This window comes from Haliotis rufescens, unplaced genomic scaffold, assembly GCF_023055435.1.
Source record: "Haliotis rufescens isolate VD_foot unplaced genomic scaffold, xgHalRufe1.0.p SCAF_5, whole genome shotgun sequence".
NCBI classification, from domain to species: domain Eukaryota; kingdom Metazoa; phylum Mollusca; class Gastropoda; order Lepetellida; family Haliotidae; genus Haliotis; species Haliotis rufescens.
Window position 1 is genome coordinate 40,986,117 of NW_025964223.1, and position 25,066 is coordinate 41,011,182.

At 39.9% G+C, this 25,066-nt stretch overlaps 2 protein-coding genes across 3 annotated transcripts in view; both read right to left on the reverse strand.

Moving 5' to 3' along the window:
• Positions 1-23,718, reverse strand: part of LOC124110311 — a 34,831-nt gene extending 11,113 nt beyond the window's left edge. The window contains exons 1-2 of one of the 2 annotated variants that reach the window (XM_048384626.1): positions 4,300-4,338; positions 3,480-3,626 (exon numbers count right to left, since the gene is read on the reverse strand). In XM_048384626.1, the coding sequence (XP_048240583.1) occupies positions 3,480-3,626; positions 4,300-4,303 (151 nt within the window). In that variant the 5' untranslated portion in view covers positions 4,304-4,338. Of the gene's footprint in view, positions 1-3,479; positions 3,627-4,299; positions 4,339-23,370 lie in introns of those variants that run through there. The other variant, XM_048384625.1, reaches the window with a different exon arrangement.
• Positions 11,851-14,832, reverse strand: LOC124110312. Its single transcript, XM_048384627.1, has 2 exons — positions 14,705-14,832; positions 11,851-13,040 (listed from the first exon to the last, which is right to left on the reverse strand). The coding sequence occupies exons 1-2, from the start codon at positions 14,729-14,731 to the stop codon at positions 12,237-12,239; spliced, it is 831 nt and encodes a 276-aa protein (XP_048240584.1). The 5' UTR covers positions 14,732-14,832; the 3' UTR covers positions 11,851-12,236.
• Positions 23,719-25,066: the final 1,348 nt, after the last annotated feature.

The window sequence follows — 25,066 nt, forward strand, 5'->3', positions numbered from 1 at the left end:
TACTTTCTGACTAGTGTTGCTCAATTTTCGATATGTTATGCAACATTGCCATTAAACACATTGTGACATTAACAGGAAAAACATGACACTACACAGAGAGAAAGTTCGCAACAGATGGCATGATCGCATGCATAGTAGTATGCATAGTATGCTATCATACCAGGAAAATGTGGGCAATGTATTTACATGTCAGTGTAAACGTGACTGCAGGAAATATATATATTGTTTTTATATTGTGCTTGTCGCCACCTGGTATTAATTTAGAAGTCTATATTTCGTAAATAACAAGTTACATATTTGGTCACAAATCATTAACAAGATTAACGCAACTGTGTGAATTATGTAGTTAGTTTTCCCAGTCAGCATGGATACAGTTAAGACCACGAACACCCGGTGACAATCGTTGAGACGCGGGGTCCGAGTGGCCCTACCTTCTAACCATGGCTAAGATCCCAAACATTTAAATAATGTCTTTTTAACATTATTTTGATGATTCTCATATATATTCTAAACGTCTATGTTGGACAACCTACGTTCGTTACATGTACAGATTTTTAAATGTACAAAACGCATACTCTCCCATTTATTCTATCCTATTTTTCTAAAATATCAGTGATTAAATTCATGTCCGTTACAATTCCCTATTGTGACTTGTACCGTTATGTTTCGTGTGAGACATATCTGTTCCAAGTGAAAGAAATGTAAGATTTGCATAAAGTTATTACAGACTTATCTATGAACTGTGTAACGTTATGACATGTAGTTGAATTTATAACCAAAAAATATCGGATGATGAACAAAGATAATTATTGGAATATGAATATTTTATTTCGGAAGGAATGGAAAAACGCATAACCACATATGTTCAAAGCTTAGAGTAATAATAATTCATAACAAAGCAGAAAAACTAAATATATTTATCAAACATGCTGATTGATCAGTTGATAAATGAAATATTGTGAAATGTTATGGAATAAGGATTTACTGAAATGTGTATAATATGGAACAAATATGGAACACAATTTCAAACTTTAGAGAAATAATTACCAAAATAAAGTTTATATGTATACGTTCGCCTTTATAGAAACACCGGTTAGTCTAACACTGAATATACAGACGACTATTTTATTTCAAAGGAATGTGAAAAAGCATAACCAGATATGTTCAAAGCTTAGAATAATAATAATTCATAACAAAGCAGGTAAACTAAATATAATTATCAAGCAAGCTGATTGATCAGGTGATAAACGAAACTTTGTAAAATGGGGTGGAATGAGGATTTACCACAAAAATTGAAAACACAATAGTTTTTGATGAGCGTACTTGTAAAAAGAGCAATTGCCCCAAACCTTTTTAAACATCATGATAGTTCTGTGAGAGATATGTGTCCCCTTGTGACAATTCGGGTTCGAACCACCTTAGAGCAATGAATCAGAAAGAAAAAAACGCAAATCTGCACACTGCACCGAAACACAATCACTGTTGCTGGATAATGCTGCACGTGAAAAGCTAGATCCCAGGTTCTTTAAAAGCACCCACGAAAATGGTCATCGGTCACTTGTTCAATATGCCAAGACTCGACCAAGCCAGCAGGAACCAAGCGATCGGAATGCTGCAAGAAGGGGCAACTCGAGAGCTCGTCGCCAGACATGTTAACGTCCATCCATTCACGATAACTCGACTGTGGTATCGTTTCAACCTTTTGTACCTTTTGATAATTTTGGGACCCGTCAACGCCGCTGTGTTTTGGAAAGATGTCGCTTTGGAAGAGGCAGTACAATGGTATGGGATGTACCATCAATTTGGTACAATACATGGCGCCCTACATCAGCGTGTCTTCCAGCATGTCAATGCACGTCCACAAGGTTCACGGGAGACTTTCTGACCAGGAACACCATCCTGCCATGTCACCTGACATGAATCCAACTGAACACTTGTGGGACGAGCTTTGACGGAGGGTTCGAACTCAACACCAACCGCCTCAGACAGTGCCAGAGTTGACACAGTCCCTACAACATCAGGGTCGGTCGGGTAGCCTGGTGGCTAAAGCGTTCACTCGTCACGCCGAAGACCCAGCTTCGATTCCCAACATGGGTACAATGTGTGAAGCCCTTTTCTGGTGTCCCCCGTCATGATATCGCAGGAATATTGCTAAAAGCGGCGTAAAACCATACCAACTCACCCCCACAACATCACTGGCAGAACATTAAACAACGAGTTTTCAGTTCATGCCTCGTAACTTCAGGCATACGTCAGTGGACATGGTGGACATGTCCGCTATTGATCCTCGGTGGTCCCGAGATTCGTTCTGAGCCTCTGGGACGTGATGGGTGTGTTTGTCATTTTCGTTGGTTTCATTTGGTTTTCTTTCACTGTAATAAAATACACACCTTCTGAACACTAAATTGCGTTTTCAATGGCTTTGAGTATATATGGAAGATGATATAGGGACATAATTTACAAAATAAACTTTACATGTTATACTTGATAAGTGCAAATACGAACTGACTGATCTTATACCTGCGAATAATGGTATATGCTGCAACAATCTGAAACACTAGCTTGTGTGTTGTCTCTAGGCGTTAATGTATGGATCATCTCCACTGACCGAGTTGACATACGAAGGTCCTTCACTGCTGTTTATGTGACCGTAGCTATGCTCGTCACCGTCTTCACTTGCATTACGTTGTATTCCATTGTAGATATTTCTTTCAACATCATAGCTGAGGCCATAATATGTGTTGGTGGTGCCACTGGTGGGAATAAGGTCATCTTCTCCCTGGGATCGATTAGGGATGCTCTGCAAACCATAATGAACTGACGTTTCAGTCTCAGGTGAATTACCGTGCGAGTTCCTGGATAGCCTGTTTACCATGCTGCAGCAATAGACGTTTTGCATATGATCATTGTATAATATTTACAAGGTTGCATTTTGACTTCATAGCCAAGTGCCATACTATCACACGTATAAATGAAACAGTGTGATGTACTTACATATATATGATGAGCGCCACGATGATGAGACCCATGATACCACACACCACTGCTAAGGATAAAACAATACATCCATTGTCTGAAACGAGATACATGAAGCCTTTAACGTGAAGATGTCTGCTTTTGTCTGTGCCTTCATTGCACAACTTGGGCTTACAAACACACGAGCACGCGTGTGTACACACACACACACACACACACACACACACACGTGCATGCACACTCTTAAACGAAACTATTTCAATATTTGGTATAACAATGTCATTAGTTGTCGTTATTACATGTACATATAGTGAGTGAGTGAGTGAGTGAGTGAGTATGGTTTTACGCCGCTTTTAGCAATATTACAGCAATATCACGGCGGGGGACACCAGAAATGGGCTTCACACATTGTACCCATGTATGGAAACGAACCCGGGTCTTCGTGACGAGCGAACGCTTTAACCACTAGGCTACCCGACCGCCCCACATGTATATATAGATACCTGTTTGTGTTGATGACAGGGCTGTAGAAGTAAGGGATGTCATTGTGTCGGTTGATCCCTGAGCAGTAGTATAGGTAGTTGTTTCAGACAGTTTAGTGATGCCTTTGGATATCCGTAGCGTTGTGGCTATTGACGTAGTTAGTGAATCTGTATGGTAAATGAAACACAATGAGTGATTTCCTCTGTGGTTAGTATGCATAGCCGTCGTAGGGATTCCGGAAAAGAATACACGAGGTTCCCAGAAACCGTCACTGGTCTTAAGAGTCGACCAAATGGATCGTTGTGGTCAGGCTCGGTGACTTGGTTGATTGTGTATCTACGTACCCTGATGGCGTGGATCGTTGCTCACAAATAACAATCACTGGATTGTCTGGTCCAGTTTCGATCATTTACAAACCGCCATCGCATAGCTGCAATAATAGTGCTTCAAACAAACACACACAGAGCAAATGAAACTATTTTTTCGACCTCTTACAAAACAGGAACAATAGATAGGGATAGAAGTCCAGCTCTCGTCACTAATTAAACATGGGACAAGTCATTTCATTCAGTTAGGCTCTCTGATTACACCTTCTGGAGTAGTGCTGTAATGATGTTTTAACGTATTCTACATGACAGTCTATGTAAGCTATTACATGTTCTAGTAATTAGAAACAGACAAAAAACCTCAAGGTAATAACACTGTTGCCATCGGCCACATTAGTCTTCTCAAATGCGTGTCATCATAAATGTTCATACTCATACCCACACAAACATAATGAAAATCAAACTGATCACCGTTGACCAGGGTTTTGAAACATCGGCATCAGGTGACACTCACCCATAGAAGTCAAAGGCGTACTTGTTGTTGCTGCAGTGGTCAGTGGTTGTACCTTGTGAACGTGATGGCGCCTGTGGCGTGGGTACTGGGGTGGTTGATGCATCCAATGGTTGTCGCCTGGAAGTTATGTTCATTTGGCCTGAAGCTGTGAACAATAATTTGTGTAGCAGTCTCTAGGTCCGAGTTCCATGTTGATTTGAAATAAGTGATGCGACTTCTGGACACAGGGGGAAACTAGCTGACCATAGAGTCGTAGGTCATGTCATTTATTTACTGAGGAACTTGTTACCCTACAAATAACTGTGAATACAGTACAATATATGTTGAAACCTACTGCATGCCAGTGAATTCATCATATTTTCTTAGTATATTACGGAAAATTGTTAAAAGATGGTTTCTCTTCATTATGGCTACACTGTACTTTTCTTTTGATGGAACCAGCAGTTCTGGAGAGGATGTCACTATTGTATTTTTCAATATAATACATTGAACAAATCAGAAACTATGTATGTTTTATTGTCAGGATAGATTGGTTCATGAAAGGAACTTTACCATTAAATTGATGGCACTGGACTGACTGAAGGTAGATTGAAATAATTACATGTTTTCTCGGAAAGCGTGGCAAAATTCAAGTCAAGACCGACGTCAGACTCTATTTGTAAATTTATTGATAAATTGATGGTTATCATATAAGGAGACACTTCAAAAGATAAAATTGATTTATACACTCATACATACCATCTACACGTATCCATACATATGACCCATTCTGATCATGGTTGTCATAGACTATTACTATTTCGGCAGCTGTTCCCGGCAACACCCTGTTGTATTGGTCCAAGTTGAAGCTTGTCCAGAGTTGTTTCCCGTCACCTGAGATATTAAGCAACCCTGCCTTCATCCGCTCGTCTACCAATGTTACTCGTAAATTCTGCTCTGTGATCCTAACAACACAGCTGCCGTTCACACCGACACTGCTAGGGAAGCCCGGGGAATGGAGGTACAGCGACCCGTTTACTGACAGTGTTGTGCTGACTGAACCACAGATATCCATACTACCTGAATGCACAATGCATATTACAAGTAGAACAACTTATAAGTTGGGATTGAAATAAGTGACATATTGTATCATAACAGGTCACATCAAGCAAATTGCTCCCATGTATTCTTGATTTTGTTTTGACGCACGGTTGATCAAGGCTGAAATGAAGCTGAAACTCAAGAACAATCACTCATGAATCACTGGAAATGGTATAGCATTATTACCAGGGTCACACTAAGGTCATGATGCATAAGGGCATGTTCTAGTCAGTTGGCATGAGCGTCTAGTCACGCCCTAGTCAGGACGTTTAATCGGTTTGCAGTATCCATTGGGTGTTAATTACAAAACATATACTATAAGTGATGGCAATGGTGGTGAAAGATGAAAGCAGTCCAGTATTCGTACGCTCTTGCTGTTTTGTTATGTCATAAATCACAAACAGAAGTCGGTGCAATTAAACACCTTATAGGTAACGAAATATCGTACTCATACAGGTGTAACCTTGACATGTCAAGATGTATTAATGAATATTGTAACGAACAATATTTCGTTCGTAAGACTAAACACAGTTATGAGGATGTCTATATACCGGTACTACTACCGGTTCTGCTACTACTACTACTACTACTACTACTACTACTACTACTACTACTACTACTACCACTACTGCTGCTACTTTCTACTACTACTACAAATACTATTGACACTACTATGTACACTACTATCTACTACTACTACTAGTAGTAGTAGTAGTAGTAGTAGTAGTAATAATGATAAGGAAGAGAATTTATGGATGTCAACTGTTTTATCATGAGGAGCATATGCTTTTTCAGAGTAAAAGCTTACTACTTCATCAGGTTAATAATAATAATAATAATAATAATAATAATAATAATAATGAAACTAGAATTGTGATGATGCGAAAAAATCGACACAATAGATGCACAAAGCCACAATTAAATATGTGGCTGATCACGATACGTTCGATATTGTCCCATGTGACTTAATTTTCAGCTCCTAAAAGCATGACACGATGGATGTTTTAAATGTAATTACATTTTTGCCTCAATCAGTTGTGAAATCGTGGTGGTAGCCTCAAGGAACTACACGCTCACCTCGAGATATGAAGTCACGGACGACGTTTTCGATCCGATACAATCCAGACATGCATAACCAGTAACAGTTATCGCATGGTGCATGATACGATGAACCGCGAATCCTTGATAACACAAGTGTTAATTCTCTACAGAAAATATACACTTGTTTGTTCCGTTTACTGTCTTGCAATACATGTGCGTGTTCTGTATGTCAGTTACATGTTGTCATGTTCCGATCTCCACGCAGACACTCCATCCACGAGACCATGGAGCTAGTCCATCATAAGGCTCATCAGTAAGTCTTGCAATGACATTAACTAGCTAGCATACCATGTTGCAATGCCATTTTAACAAGCTAGCATGCCATGTTAGTCTTAAATTATTCCTGCAGTGTCTCGCAGCAAAATTAACAAATTATCAGATGTTTGTTTGTTTGTTTGTTTGTTTGTTTGTTGTTTAACGCCGCACCAAAGATCAGCAATATTCCATCTACATGACGGCAAATAGTCTGGGACAGACAATCCAATGATTTACATCGTGAGCATCGGACAATGCAATTGAGATACGATGGCCTAAAATCAACCAAGTCACTGATCAGTAAGCCTGGCCACTTGATCCTGTTAGTCACCGCTTAATTGCTGAAGACCAATTCTAATGATGATAGGTTCTTAGGATGCGACTGGATCACCTGTTTGTCCCTATTATAATGTGACATATAATCAGACTTCAGACTAGAGGTTGCAAAAACAACAATGCACGTCATCACCCTTATATGTCGTTATACGTTTACGCAATATGATTTATCTAACTTTAATTACACTTCGTCGCATCAGACTAATGGAGCCAAGCAGTATTTATTTCTGATTTTAATCTAAATTTAACACATATATGTGTAAACAATGTTGACAATAATATTTTTTTGCATTATGCCAAAGCATGGTGTGCGCATAAATGCACTGTATCCGATAATCGGGAAAAGCTATACAACATCCTGCACATAATGGAATTTTGATAGGGCAAACCAGTGCACGATAACACGAGCAACGTGCCAAGATGTAGAGTAGGATGACAGTTGGTTAGACAGAACAACACTTTGTAACCATCCTATCATTGCGATTTGTATGGATGTTAGTGTGTTCTACTCCAGGAACGACCATAGAGGAAAATATATGCTTCAATGAATGTAGTGTGCGATAAGCAGACAATAACAAGAATTGCAAAGAAAGAGGTTAGATGTCATGTACCACCACATCGACTGTACATGAACGGCAAACACCTGCTGTGACCAAATCAACCTTTGATAGAAAACGGAAAATAACATGGTTCTTGAACGTACAGAACATTCACATATGCATTTATCATTATTGGGTTTAATATCTAAAATCATGTATGTGGGTTTAATTGAATCAGAAAGTGATATTACTGAAAACAACCCAAGTTGATTGCGTCAAGTAAGAACTAAACGTAGTGTCACCTTTGATGCAGTTGTACTTTACTTCAGCAGCAGCATCTGTGACGTTACAGGTAAGGGTTGATGCGGACATGGCTTCGCGGCATGACTGTTTCCCATTACAGTTGACGACCAGGCCATTCTGGCTGCTGGTGTGAACCTTACTACACGACTCAGCTGATTTCAGACGACATGTCGCGGCGTCTCCATCCCCAAACGCCTCTTGCTTGACATGTATCCGTTCACCAGTAGAACACTGAAGCTGTATTGTGAAGGTTCCCGACAACCCCTCTTTACATCTGTTCCCAGTTCTGGTGTCACCTTTGAATATAAGGTAACTCGTTTACTGTCAAATATACTTCGCTAAATATATTCGAAAGGGTTTTACGTCAGTCTCAGGTAAGTACCACATTAAAATAAACATGCTGCAATCAACATTGATCTGGAAGTGACAGGTGCATGAATGTATTTATAATTGTCAATGTAATATTGTGTGTCGAAAATGAGACAATACTGAGGAAATCAGGATGTTTCATTATGTAACTGTTGAGTCGTTCATTATCGCATTCCATTTGTCACTAGAAATTACGTGTATTTATGTATTTTGCTGACAATTAAATTATACAAACGAATCCCGTGACATTTTATAGAAGTGATGTCATGACTGATATTGAATTAATTTTGTAGTAATGGTCTCAAATCTATCAAAAATATAAAAAATGTATTTGCGTAAATAAAATTATTGATGCGAATTTCCATATCTGATAGACTGTTTTGAAATACACGTAACTTTATGCTGTTTGATACCACCTTATGTTTCCTTGACAAATCGTGTAGCAACACTAGAAAGTGTAAATGCAAGTGCGCTGTTACATTCAGTGACATCAAAGGAGTTGAACATTTAAGCTGTTGTGTTTTGCATGTGTGTACTTTTAGTCACAACAAATCACAAGTACCAAGATCAAATGGCAACCATTGTCGCAATTTCTCGATTTCACTCAAAGATTAGTAAGCAAACACGTCCGGGAGTGACACTTTTAACATATCGAACTCTGATGAAAATGTAGTTGCCAACACGAACAATCTTGGTACACGTACTGAAGTACACAAAGCAATGGAAAGTCTATCTGCCTATTTACTCACCGTGTGCAGCCAATAAGAAATACACACAAGCCAGAAACACTCTTTCAGTATGCATAGTTGTTAAATGTCAGTCATCAGAAGTACACTACAAATTTTCTGTATGTCCGTGGATACACAACAGGTCGACTCTATTCAGGCATACATGTCGTAAAACGGTTGTGTTCCTATTCTGTATGTAGCATGTCCCCTCTCGGAAAGTCCCGCACCTTGAATCACAGACAATGTAAACAGCTTCACTTCTGAACACTTCAAACCTGTTGCCACGTAATCACTCTCCTGGGACATCTTAAATCTGTCATTGTGTCCCCAGGAATCATTCGGGTATACTGGAACATCTAACACCATAGTCATACACATATCACAAAGACACAATGGTAAACTGAACAAACACAATTAACGAAATGTCATAACCAACACAGTGACAATATGTACAAACCTCACAAGGTAGCTTGGAGCTATTGATAGCACATATGCTTTCATAAAACGTCCCTGGTGGCCCACGAACAGGGATGTTGACTGCATACATGTGTGTTTAATGTGGCGTAACTGTATGTTGCGAGCATACTCAAGGGCTAGACTGACTCTCTTGTTGCAGCTACTATCTCTTATGACTTCCTTGGGGCTTTGGGAAGGTGCAGAACAGAGTACAGAAAATATTTTCATTTACATGCGGTTCTGACTGGATTACGGAAAATATTCATACGGTTAATTAGTTTGTGTTTGTGAACCTGGGGACAACTTATGTAGCATATTATCCTATAATCCCATATGTCAGGCCTATCCGTGTATGCCTCACGGTGTGGTAGTCCACGACCCATTGTTTTGCTGCCTCATTAAACTGATGGGCCCAAATAAAAGAATAATACTCCATGTTGGAGTGAGTGAATTTGATTGAAGCCACAGTTGGCAATATTCTTGGTACATCACAGGGGTCTGTAAATAGCCGAGTGCCCTGTGGCGGTGCCAGATCATGTTGACTTAAGCTACATTATTTATCATCACATATTGTGTGCAATAGGTAATTCATAAACTGTTACAGACTCAGATGTTTAGCAATAGCAAAGGGTACATTATACAGCTAGTTTCCTTGTTTGTTTTTTTAACGCCGCACTTAGCAATATTCCAGCTATATGACGGCGATCTGTAAATAATAGAGTCTGGACCAGACAGTTCAGTGATTGACATCATGAGCATTGATCCACGTAATTAGGACACGATGACATGTCTCATCCAAATCAGCGAGTCTGACCACCCGATCCCGTTAGTTGCCTCTTACGACAAGCATAGGCGCCTTTTACGGTAAGCATTGGCTGCTGAAGACCTGTGCTTGCAGTAAAAGGCAACTATGCTTATCGAGGGGCGACAAACGGGATCGGGTGGCCAGGCTCGCTGACTTGGTTGCATCATGCAGACAAAGATATCATGTCTTCATATCGTCAGACGTTTTCTAAGAATTGGCTTAAATTTGTTTTCGAAATATGAACGTAAAAACAGGTGGACACACAAAAATAACGATACCACTTATTATAAAGAAAGAGGTCAACAAAAATAACTTCACAGACTGGCTATTTAATCATAAAAAACTGTACACAACGATACGAAATAAGTGACGCAGTTCGTCATAACAATACAACCATGTCCCGCCCACTCTATTATCCTCCAGTCAGGAAACAGTAGCCCGCTAGTCGGCGTGGCCTATTGTGTCAAGGTTAATGGAAACACAAAAGAAAAAATTGTAATTTATTCATTCATGCGTAACTGAAAAGAATTCGTTTACAAATAACCACTTGACATATGAGGTAGTTGATGCAGGAACAAGGCCTCGGGTTGTTTGTTTGTTTGTTATTTAACGCCGCACTTTGCAATATTCCACATATATGACGGTGGTCTGTAAATAATCGATTATGGACCAGATAAGCCAGTGATTGACACCATGAGCATTGATCTACGCAATTGGGATACGATGACATGCAATCAAGCAAGTCCCGTTAGTTGCCTCTTTCCACAAGCATTGGTTGGGCTTCTGAGTTTTTCTTGATATAATTATAATATCAATTATGGTATTTCACAAAAAGTAAATGAGAAGTACTGTCCATATGTATATTTGATCAGTAGGAAGAAAGACTTGCAGATACAAATGGTGCGACAAACTATTTGCACATAACAGGCGGTAACAATATATAGTTGTTGCTGTGATATGTGAAATATGATAGAAAACATTAATGATGCGGCTCTACAGAGATATGTCTTAAACACACATAACACTTATAATTACACCCACGCACAGCATGTAAATAAACCCGCTCCAATAGCCAGCTCCGTAACAGGAGAATGATTTACTTTTACTGGTGCTTCATCGACCAATTCATTACAAAGCCTTCACCTGATGTCATCACTGATGTCATCAATTTCAGAGGCATACATTTGAACCATTTATGTTGATTAATCTTGCAATTAATCGATCGTGATTGATCAGTAGCAGCGCACTAGACGACCTCTTGGGAATTCCGAACCAGGACAGGTCTCTTGTTGCCCATGCTTGCCGCACAAGCAGACTTTCAGTCGAAATGTCTCACCTGGCTTATTGCGTGTCAATGACTACAAGCTGTCTACCCCGTAAAGATCCGGGTTAGAACTGTTCTTCGGCAACCCATGCTTGCCGTAAAAGGCGACTATGCTTGTGGTAAGAGGCGACTAAGGGATTGGGTGTTCAGGATCGATGACTTGGTTGATTGCATGTCATATCTCAAATGCGCGCATCGATGCTAATGATAGCAATCACTAGATTATCTGGTCCCGAATAATTTTTTTACGGACGGCCTTCATGAAGCTGGAATATTGCGGCCTGAAGCAACAAACAAACAAACATGCCGGAGATAACAACATTCATCGGCAGGTACTATGTTGTACACATTGATAATATTCACATAATGATAAAAAACATCATGCGTAATAAACGAACAATTACTTTCAATAAGAAATGTAAATTGACACTTGTATACCTCTGTTTCAAAGCATATACTATGGCATGTTCTGTGCAGTTCTGGTGAGGCAATACGTTGATATTTCATCACCCGAGGTTAAAAGTCACACATTCTCAAACGCGAAGAAGTCCATCAACATTAATGTAATTTTAGAAGGAAATAAATCCTGATGATCATTGTTGTTTGGCCCTTGAGTACATATCGGTAGGGCTTAACATTAGCTAGCCATACGTCATAAGATCCCATCTCTTGTTCCCCTCCTTGTCCCTGACCATCCTGTGATACAGATCCAGCTGAGTGTACACACTCCCCAGGGCTTTAGTCCCAGCTTCCTTCTTCGCGGAAAGATGCCATTTACCCTGAAGATAGATCGGCGTTGGTTGGTTCTTCAGTTTAGGAGCCGCCACCAAGGATCGGGAGGTGACCTTCAGATAAGGAAACAGGTCATCTTGGGCCTGGGTAAAGTCATACCTGTTCTCCAACTTCTGGCAATCTGGACACAGACCCGGACCAAACAGGTCACAGTGAATCGATCGTGTTTTCTCCAGTAGATCCACCGGTGCGTGTTTCCGTTGACAAACGAAACTCAGAAATCCGGGCATTTTCGTGCGTCGAAAGTCAGCAATGGAGATCCGTTTTATTTGTCCTAAGTTGAATCGGTCCGGCACTCTCCTGGAAGTAGATTTCGATCGTACTGGTTGTCTTTGACATGGCTTCGGGGTTGGGGGAGTGTCTATTCTCTTCTCCTGGGCCTTGAGTCGTCGGTTTTTGAAAGGAAGTTTCTCATTGGGTCGTTGGAATTCTCCCATTTCAATCATCTTCCGGAGGAGAAGGAAGTCTCTCTCCGATTGTGTTCCGCTCTTGGATGTCCAAGTTCGGGCATTGCCGAGAGATCGTGTTGGTGATATGGCGTCAGGGAAGTTATCGAGGGAGGAATATCTTACTGGACGCTTATTCGTGTGTGGCGGTACCTCCTCGGGGAAAAGTGGCGGAACAACTTTACCACTCCTCAGCTTGAGCTGTTTCTGGAACGACAGACAAAAAGTTTAAAAAACATTTTTCCTCCTACGATATGCGTGACTGAGTTGGGACTTAAGCCCCATTTATTCCAAGAATATCACGACGGGGACAGCGGAAACGGCAATCACATCGAACGCAATGTGGGCATTGAACGCGAGCCTTCAGCTTGACAAGCGACTGTTTCAACCACTAGGCTACCCGACCTCACCTTCTCTTACAAAGATAAAGCATAATCTACTAAATATTGTAAATATACATGGAACAGAGAAAAGGTTAATACTCAAAATGTACCCTTTTGGCATTTTTCAGAACTTTGCAGTTTAAAGGTTTATACTGAACGGCATGATGCCCATTATAAGTAGAATGAGTTCATTCACTCTTGCTTCGACGGCCAGTTGTCTGAGTACTACCCCCCTTAAATGTTCCATCAATGTCAAAACACTTTTATTGTGATCATTTCTAGTACTATGCATAGCGGATTGTAATAGTCAGATTGGTAGATGTAATCAAATTCAATATAGCTTTTAAATCCATACTTTGACTGAAGTATTAATTCACAGAATGTTACATGCTGCTTGAATGGTAACAGCTGGCGTCATTTGTTGGTAAGGTTTAGAGAGGATTATAATCGACCGAGGAAGGTCGAGGTGCCACATTAGACACTGTCTCTATTTGTTAGTGAGTAATGATTTACGCAGCTTTTACCAATATTCTAGCCACCTGGAAACTGTTTAAAACAGTGTACCAAGGCGGAGAATCGACCCCGGCCTTCGGTGTCACAAGCGAACGCTTTAACCAAAACCCTGCTCCACCGCCCTTGTGATATATGGAATAAAATTAATAGCAAAATAAAAATATTAATAAAACGTGTACCTAGCTTCAGACATATATTAAAGGAAAGTCAAAATGGTTATAACTTGGATAAATATACATCCTGTTTACCTTCCAAACATATACGATATAAACCGGGTCAGCTCGATATACCTAGACCTCTAAGACAATGTATTGAATGGTCCCAACAATGTCCTTGTTGGCAATATGTTTACATCTGAACCACGGTTTTCTTTGCGGAAAATTCGCTGTAGTTTTTGTTCAATTTAACAAGGTTTTGTTCTATAAGGGTAGTTGATATACCTGCCATCACGTAGTCGGAGATCTATGATAGATATAAATCCCTCATAACAGATTATACGTTGTGCAGTGTCCCAACTTCAACATGCGACATTTTGTATGGTATGTAGCAATCGTGCAGCAGATAAAGTGATATAATATATTAATAATCGGGGATAACGTACGTCAATAAGATCACGAACGAGAACAAGACAATTTTAAAGGACGGGAATACAAGAGTTGGACAGAGTTTAGTAACACTCAACCACATCCAAGCGCACCATATCGCACACCCATGTATATAATCTGACTGGCAAAAGATAGTAACACATAATCTTGAAAATTGAATTTAACCAAAACATGTTATTTAAACGTTCCGCAGCTGAAACAGTCGCCGAAACACTACAACCATTAAGACTTAGTCCAAAACCCAGCTATGACGCTCGTATCAAATTCGCTGCCGTCGAATTGCAATTTCTTGTTTGTTTCATGTTCAGCCACCATTAATAGGGTTTACCTTCTTTTGCGCTGCAGTTTATGTCCTAAATGCTTCTCCTACCTTTGATAGTGGTTGTTTTTCACTCATTTTGATGGTATCCTGGTATATTCCAACATTAAAACAGATTGACAACTTCCATAATATCCAACCACCAAATCCACTGTATACGATAGTGCTGTGTCGCGCTATATATAACACCAATCGTATGTCACACTGACACCACATATAGTCACATACGTATATGCGTTATTATATTATATTTCTTTTATACATAAAGGCTGCCCTCATAAATCATAACATTTGCACGAACTACTGACAGCGTCTTGGCCGTTTCTAACAGCAAATGTCATTGAATAGATGAACATTCTGCGTCTATTCAATACGCGTATAGACTAAACACAACACATCTCATTACAAACGGGGTAGAAAGCCCCTCGGTCAACACAAAGGGAAGAGAAGTGTTATTCAAGCAATAAAGTAGAGTCTTTGTGGGAGGATAAATTGTGTTATTGTGTTGAACTGGGTTGTGGCTTCAGGTTTTCTCGTCCATAGATAGGAAGACAGTTACACGGGATCACTTGCGCTGATAAATTGCTGAGGGCCTTTGTCGCATGTTGTTAGGTCCGCCATAGGCTGTGAAGAGTTGTTCACCTTAGTACTGAGATCAGACTGCTCAACATGGCTCGTCCCGATTAGGAAAATTGATGGACTGTCAGCATCAAACAGGTGCTCGCCGGTTACGCTAATATGTCTTTCCTCCCGCATTTAGCTTATATAGACGTGTAGCCTGTTCATAGCTGGTTTATGTATGAAGTAAGTTGTAGATTGTGTTTAGGTGTCACATTGCCGTTTTTATTTGATCGTGTTGCTTGTTTGTTGTGTACCGCCGCACTCCGCAATGTTCCAGCTACTTTGTATAGGACAGCGGTAGTTAGATAACGTTGTCTGGAGCAGGCAATCCAATGATTGACATCTAGAGCATCGATCCACGCAACTGCGATACCGTGACATGCAATGAACCAAGTCACCAAGCCTGACCACCCTCTTCCGTTAGTCGCCTCCCTGTTGGGTATTTGATAATCCCTACGGGTGTACTACTACTACTACTACTACTACTACGACTACTACTACTACTATTACTACTACTACTACTACTACAACTACTACTATTACTACTACTACTACTACTACAACTACTACTATTACTACTACTACTACTACTTCTACTACTACTCCCACTACTACTACTTCTACTACTACAGTTTCAAAGTATCAACACGGAACATGCTTTTTGCCAGCAGATAACGGTGTTTAACCTTGATTGTTACAATAAAAGATTTGAACTAATGAAATGAGAATACCACCCTCTTCCGTTAGTCGCCTCCATGTTGGGTATTTAATAATCCCTACGGGTGTACTACTACTACTACTACTACTACTACTACTACTACTACTACTACTACTACTACTACTACTACTACTACCACCACTACTACTACTACTACTACTACAGTTTCAAAGTGTCAACACGGAACATGCTTTTTTTCCAGCAGAAACGGTGTCTAACCTTGATTGTTACAATAAAAGATTTGAACTAATGAAATGAGAATATTTATCCAATTATGTGTATACTTTGTGCTTGGAGCATGGGAGGAGATTGATGTGATAAATATTGTCTCCACAGGAATAGAAATCCCCTCCCGAGGAGTCACAAGAGTACTTAAGCACAAAATGTACGTGTGAAGGTAGTTTTTTTATATATAGGAAACAAACGTACTGTTTCAATGTAGAGCTAGGTTATCTGTAGATTTACCTGCACTTAACTGAATTTGGAACCGAACGTTTATCTCCATTCTACCATGACTATATACAACACGGACACTTTGGTGTTAGCAAATATATTGAGTGAAGCGTCATGGGTTGAGTCGAGTGTTTTGAGTGGGTTGTCGTTCTGAAATACGGAATAACCGACAACTGCCTGTAAAACAAAATATGGCACTGCATATACCCAAGCAGTTTGTTTACAGCCTAATACGCCAAATTCCAAGCTCTCTGTTGTCTCTTAAACTTAAAATACATTCTCTTTGTAGATTTCTATCGTGTTTTCTGCACGAAATATATTGCCGGACATCCTTTGAATATTGTAGTGACCGCAACTTTTGTTACCTGTAATTGTAGATTTAATTATTTAAACATGCCATACCACAATGACTAAAAAGTACTGTTCTATAAATATTAGCTTCCGCGGTGATGCAGCCGTCAAATCAGCTATTTCAGTAAGAATGGGTTTATTGTCATTTAATAGCCTCTGATTGACAAATCGGAATCTAGTAATTTCCAAATTCATGGTAGAAAAACGCTAAGCCCCAGACAGAAGCACCATCTTTCAAAGTCTCTTGGTATGACGCGGCTGGGGATCGAACCCGGGATCTTCCGCTCTACCACAAGACCACTGAGGCCGTCTGTGATAAAGACTAAATCCGGCGATAATCAACCAAGATCATGATTTATTTATGACATTGCCTGTGATACTAACATGCCTGTTAGATCCCTATTGTGATATTTCAAACTAGTGCGTTCTATGAACACAATGTTATCGGAGGAAGAGGAATAGAGTGCGGAAGTTAATCATATACATGTATGTAATCATATACATGTAGTTGCCTAGTGTTATATTATCAGGGGTATTTCTAAATAGAGTACAGAAAATATGAACATATACATTGCATTCGAACATTCGATCTCTACCCAACGGAAGCAAACTCGGACAAATGAATTTGACATAGGCAATTCATATGTGCTGCTTGAAATACCCACGCAATTTTTAAATATTCAGTGCAATTATCCAAACTGTTATATTATTCAAGGCTTCAGGTTTACCGTGTCACGCTTACCATTGCCTTTCATACCCGTTTGGCAGAGAAGGATGCATTTGTGAGTGAGTTGATGGAGAAGTTGGACTGCTGCTGCTGCCCAACAACAAGTCATAGTTACTGAGAAACAGTCTGAACTGGACGAGCTCCATTGTCTGGTTGAAACTATGCATCAACCATGATATCTATCAACCAATTAGCGAGCACCCGATCACCCGATCACCCGATCCCGTTAGTCGCCTCTTACGACAAGCAGAGTCGCTTTTTAGACAAGCATGGGTTGCTGAAGACCTATTCTACCCCGGATCTTCATGGGTCCCGTGTCTTTCAAATTTGTTTTACTGCCGTGCTATCATGTCCATGTATGCAAAACAAGTGGAACAAGACAATGCAGACTTTCTGATAAGTGTTGCTGAATTTACAATATCCAATGCAATATTGCCATTGAACACATTGTGACATTTACAGGAAAAGCATGACTCTACCCAAAGGGAAAATGCACAATAGATTGACTGATCGTATGAATAGTACCACTCGTCACAGTGCTTAGCCTATCATGCCCGGAAAATGTGGGCTATCTATTTACATGTCAGTGTGAACGTGACTTCAGGAAGAATATTGTTTTCATATTGTGCTATATCGCCACCTGGTATTAATTTAGAAGACTATATTTCGTAAATAACAAGTTACATATCTGTAATCATTAACAAGATTGACGCAACTCGTGAATTATGTAGTTAGTTTTCCCCATCAGCATGGATACAGTTAAGACCACGAACACCCGGTGTTTAATCTTTGACATGGTCAGTTAGACCCCGAGACGCGGGGTCCGAGTGGCCATACCTTCTAAACCATGGCTAAGATCCCAAGCATTTAAACAATGTCTTTTTAACATTATTTTCATGATTTTCTAAACGTCTATGTTCGTTAAATGTACAGATTTTAAAATGTCCAAAACGCAAACACTCCGATTTTTACTATCCTATATTACTAAAATATCATTGACAAAATTCATGTCTGTTACAATTCCCTATATTTTCACAAACACCTAGTATCATCACCACTTGATAGAGATTCATGCACACTAATGATATAGTCGGAATCATACACTGCAGATTTGTTATTATTATTATTATTATTATTATTATTATGACTTTTATATATAATGAAATGTTTATTAATTATTTCCATGTCTTTGATAGCCTTTCGATGCAGATACCTGCCAGCGACACATATCTGATGTCAAATTTGTTCTGATATCAAATTAGATGGCAGAGGTTAATAAACATTTCATGACCCAGACATATCTGTTCCATGTGAAAGTAATGTAACATTTGCGTTAACAGATTTATCTAAGAAGTGTCTAACGTCATAACATGTAGTTGAATCAATAACCAAAAAATATCGGATGATGTACAAAGATAATTATTGGAATATGAATATTTTATTTCGGAAGGAATGTAAAAACGCATAACCACATATGTACAAAGCTTAGAGTAATAATAATTACTAACAAAGCAAATAAACTAAATATATTTATCAAACATGCTGATTGATCAGTTGGTAAATGAAATATTGTGAAATGTTATGGAATAAAGATTTACTGGTATGTGTATGATATGGAACAAATATGGAACACAATTTCAAACTTTAGAGAAATAATTACCAAAATAAAGTTTATATGTATACGTTCGCCTTTGTACAAACACCGGTTAGTCTCACACTGAATATACAGACGACTATTTTATTTCAAAGAAATGTGAAAAAGCATAACCAGATATGTTCAAAGCTTAGCTTAATTTTTTTTAATAAACAAAGCAGGTAAACTAAATATAATTATCAAGCAAGCTGATTGATCAGGTGATAAACGAAACTTTGAAAAATACGGTGGAACGAGGATTTACCACAAAGCCATTGAAAACACAATAGCTTTTGATGAGCGTACTTGTGAAAAGAGCAATTGCCCAAAACCTTTTCGAACATCATGATGGTTCTCTGAGAGATATGTGTCCCCTTGTGACAATTCGGGTTCGAACCACCTTGGAGCAATGAATCAGAAAGAGAAAAACGCAACTGTGCACTCTGCACCGAAACACAATCACTGTTGCTGGACACATGCTGCACGTGAAAAGCTAGATCCCAGGTTCTTTAAAAGCACCCACGATATGGTCATCCGTCACTTGTTCAATATGCCAAGACTCGATCAAGCCAGCAGGAACCAAGCGATCGGAATGCTGCAAGAAGGGGCAACTCAAGTGATCGTCGCCAGACGTGTTTACGTCCATCCATGCACTCGACTGCTGCATCGTTTCAACCTTTTCTCCCTTTTGGTACTTTTGGGACCCGTCAACGCCGCTGTGTTTTGGAAAGGTCTCGCTTTGGAGGAGGCGGTACAATGGTATGGGAAGTACCATCAATTTTCGTTCCCACAGTCAGTGGTTATCCAAGGCAACCTCAATGTTCGAGATTATGTGAATAATACCCTTCGCCCAGCACTATTGCAATTACTGGCTCAACATGGCGCCCTACACCAGCGTGTCTTCCAGCATGACAATGCACGTCCACAAGGTTCACGGGAGACTTTCTGACCAGGAACAACATCCTGCCTTGTCACCTGACATGAATCCAATTGAACACTTGTGGGACGAGCTTTGACACCAACCGCCTCAGACAGTAGCAGAGTTGACACAGTCCCTACAACATCAGGGGCGGTCGGGTGGCCTGGTGGTTAAAGCGTTCGTTCGTCACGCCGAAGACCCGGTTTCTATTCCCAACATGGGTACAATGTGTGAAGCCCTTTTCTGGTGTCCCCCGTCATGATATTGCTGGAATATTGCTAACAGCGGCGTAAAACCATACTCACTCACCCCTACAACATCACTGGCGAACATTCAACAACGTTGTCAGTCCATGCCTCGGCGACTTCAGGCTTACGTCAGTGGATATGGTGGACATACCTGTTATTGATCCCTGGTGGTCCCGGCTACGTTCTGAGCCTCTGTGACGTCATCGACGGAGGTGTTTCTTACGGACTTTATTGCTAACATTTCATGTGATGGGTGTTTGTTATTTTGGTTGGTTTCATTTGGTTTTCTTTCACTGTAATAAAATACGCACCTTCTGAACACTGAAGTGCGTTTTCAATTGCTTTGAGTATATATGGAACATGATAAAGAGACATAATTTACAACATGAACTTGACATGTTATACTTGATAAGTGCAAATACGCACTGACTGATCTTATACCTGCGAATAATGGTACTATATGCTGCAACAATCTGAAACACTAGCTTGTGTGTTGTCTCTAGGCGTTAATGTATGGATCATCTCCACTGACCGAGTTGACGTACGAAGGTCCTTCACTACTGTTTATGTGACCGTAGCTATGCTCGTCACCGTCTTCACTTGCATTACATTGTATTACATTGTAGATATTTCTTTCAACATCATGGCTGAGGCAAGAATATGTGTTGGTGGTGCCACTGGTGGGAGTAAGGTCATCTTCTCCCTGGGGTCCATTAGGGATGCTCTGCACACCATAATGAACTGACGTTTCAGTATTAGATGAATTACCGTGCGAGTTCCTGGATAGCCTGTTTACCATGCTGTAGCAATAGACGTTTTGCATATGATCATTGTATAATGTTAACAAGGTTGCATTTTGACTTCATAGCCAAGTGCCATAATATCACACGTACAAAATCAAACAGTTTGATGTACTTACATATATATGATGAGCGCTACGATGATGAGACCCATGATACCACACACCACTGCAAAGGGTAAAACAATACTTCCATTGTCTGAAACGAGACACATGAAGCCTTTAACGTGAAGATTTCTGCTTTTGTCTGTGCCTTTAATGCACAACTTGGGCTTACAAACACACGAGCGCGCGTGTGTATACACACACACGTGCATACACACTCTTTCACGAAATTATTTCAATATTTTGTATAACAATGTCATTGGTTGTCGTTATTACATGTACATATAGATACCTGTGTGTGTTGATGACATGGCTGTAGAGGTAAGGGATGCCATTGTGTCTGTTGATCCCTGAGCAGTAGTATAGGTAGTTCTTTCAGACAGTTTAGTGATGCCGTTGGATATCCGTAGCGTTGTGGCTATTGACGTAGTTAGTGAATCTGTATGGTAAATGAAACACAATGAGTGATTTCCTCTGTGGTTAGGATGCATGGCCGTCGTGGGGATTCCGGAAAAGAATACACGAGGTTCCCAGAAACCGTCGCTGGTGTTAAGAGGCGATCAAATGGATCGGGGTGGTCAGGCCCGGTGACTTGGTTGATTGTGTATCTACGTACCCTGATGGCGTGGATCGTTGCTCACAAATAACAATCACTGGATTGTCTGGTCCAGTTTCGATTATTTACAACCCGCCATCGTATAGCTGCAATAATAGTGCTGCAAACAAACACACACAGAGAAAATAAAACTATTTCTCTGCCTCTAAACAGAATAGGGGGCACGGGTGGCCCAGTCGTCTAAAGCGCCGCGATTCGCTGTGCAGAGTTGCGTCCCTTGGGCACGCCAGAAACCTATGATTGTGGGTTCGAATCCCGGTTCGCCCCGATTATGTTTCTAGGTTTGTCAGCACCATACCCGTGCTCGTTGGTTTCACCGCAGTGATAAACCTCTGAGACCTGCATCACTTCGGGCTTTCCTCCCACATTAAGCTGACACGCCGCGATATAACTGGAATAATGTTAAAAGCGGCGTTAAACCAAACTCACTCACTCACTCAGTCTTAACAGAATAGGAACAATATATAGGGATAGAAGTCTAGTTCTCGTCACTAATTAAACAAGGGACAAGTCATTTCATTCAGTCAGGACCTCTGATCACACCTTCTGGAGTAGTGATGTAATGATGTTTAAACGTATTCTACAGGACAGTCAATATAAGCTATTACATGTTCTAGTAATTAGATACAGACAAGAAAACTTAAGGTAATAACACTGTTGCCATCGACCACACAAGTCCTCTCAGATGCGTGTCATCACAAATGTTCATACTCATAACCACACAAATATAATGGTAATCCAACTGATCACCGTTGACCAGGGTCATGAAACATCGTCATCAGGTGACACTCACCCATAGAAGTCAAAGGTGTACATGTTGTTGCTGCAGTGGTCAGTGTGTCCAAATTTCTCGGACTGGTTGTACTTTGTGAACGTGATGGCTGCAGTGTTGACGTGGGTGATGGGGTGGTTGATGCATCCAATGTTTGTCGCCTAGCTATGTTCATTTGACCTGAAGCTGTGAACAATAATTTCTGTGGCAGTCTCTAGGTTCGAGTTCCATGTCGATCTTAAATAAGTGATGCAACTTCTGGACACGGGAAACTAGCTGACCATAGAGTCGTAGGTCATGTCATTTATTTACTGAGGAACTTGTTACCATGCAAATAACTGTGAATACAGTATAATACAAGTTGAAACCTACTGCATTCCAGTAAAGTCATCATATTTTATTAGTGTATTACGGAAAATTGTTAAAAGATGGTTTCTTTTCATTATGGCTACACTGTACTTTTCCTTTGAAGGAACTAGCAGTTCTAGAGAGGCTGTCACAATTGTATTTTTCAATATTATTCAGTGAACAAATCAGAAACTATGTATATTTTATTGTCAGGATATATTGGTTCATGAAAGGAATTTAATCATTAAATTGATCGCACTTGACTTGATTGAAATAATTTTCTCGGAAAGCGAGGCACAATTCAAATCAAGACCGGCAGATTCTATTTGTTAATTTATTGATAAATTGATTGTTATCAAATAAGGAGACACGTCAAAGGTAAATGTGATGTATACTCTCATACATACCAGAAACACGTATCCATACATTTGACCCTTTCTGATCATGGTTATCGTAGACTATTACTATTTCAGCAGCTGTTCCCGGCAACACCCTGTTGTTTTGGTCTACGTTCACGCTTGTCCACATCTGTCTCCCGTCACCTGAGATGTTAAGACTCCCTGTCGTTGTCCTCTCTTCTACCAATGTTACTCGTATATCCTGCCCTGTGATCCTCTTAACACAGCTACCGTTCACACCGACACTGTCTGGGAATCCCGGGGAATGGAGGTACACAAACCCGTTTACTGTTGTGCTGACTGAACTACACATGTTCATACTACCTGAAACACAACGCATATAACAAGTAGAACAACTTACATGTTAGTATTCAAAATAGTGACATATTGTATCATAACAGGTCAAATAAAGCAAATTGCTCCCATGTATTCTTGATTTCGTTTTGGCGCCCGGTTGATCAAGGCAGAAGCTGAAACACTCATGAATCACTGGAAATGTAATAGCATTATTACCAGGGTCACACTCAGGTCATGATGCATGAGACAGTTGGCATGTAGTTCTAGTCAGTTGGCATGAGCGTCTAGTCAGGCCCCAGTCAGGAAGTTTAATCAGTTTGCAGTATCCATTGGGTGTTAATTACAAAACATATACTATAATTGATGGCAATGGTGGTGAAAGATGTTATGAAAGCAGTCCAGTATTCGTACGCGCTTGTTGTTTTGTTATGTCATCAATCACAAACAGAAGTCGGTGCAATTAAACACTTATTAGGTAAAGAAATATGGTACTCATACACGTGTAACATTGACATGTCAAGATGTATTAATGGATATTGTAACGAACAATATTTCGTTCGCAAGACTAAACACATTTATGAGGATGTCTATATACCGGTACTACTACCGGTACTACTACCGGTACTACTACTACTACTTCTACTACTACTACTACTACTACTACTACTACTAAAAATAATACTAATACTAATACTACTGATACTACTATCTACTACTACTACTACTACTACTACTACTACTACTACTACTAATTAATAATAATAATAATAATCTATGTAATTATCTGTAAAATGATGCCTGTTACCATATTTGTTTCATACGTACATGTTACTATGGAAGGAACTAGAATTGTGATGATGCGAAATAATCGACACAACAGATGCATAAAGCCACAATTAAATATGTCGCTGATCACGATACGTTCGATATTGTCCAATGTGACTTTATTTTCATATCCTAAAAGCCTAACACGATAGATGTTGTAAATGCAATTAAATTTTGCCTCAATCATTTGTGAAATCGTTGTGGTGGCCTCAAGGAACTACACGCTCACCTCGAGATGTGAAATCACGGACGACGTTTTCGATCCGATACAATCCAGACATGCATAACCAGTAACAGTTATCGCATGGTGCATGATACGTTGAACCGTGATTCCTTGATAACACAAGTGTTAATTCTCTACAGAAAATATACACTTGTTTGTTCCGTTTCCTGAATTGCAATACGTGTGCGTGTTCTGTATGTCAGTTACATGTTGTCATGTTCCGATCTCCACGCAGACACTCCATCCACGAGACCATGGAGCTAGTCCATCATAAGGCTCATCAGTAAGTCTTGCAATGACATCAACAAGCTAACATACCATGTTGCAATGACATCAACAGGCTAACATACCATGTTGCAA

Bases quoted from the DNA above. Each gene is read 5' to 3' on its own strand.
- LOC124110312 (XM_048384627.1), bottom strand. From the start codon at position 14,731: ATGAGTGAAAAACAACCACTATCAAAG. The intron at 13,041-14,704 runs GTAGGAGAAGCA...CTGTCGTTCCAG, and splicing joins AAAAACAACCACTATCAAAG to AAACAGCTCAAGCTGAGGAG.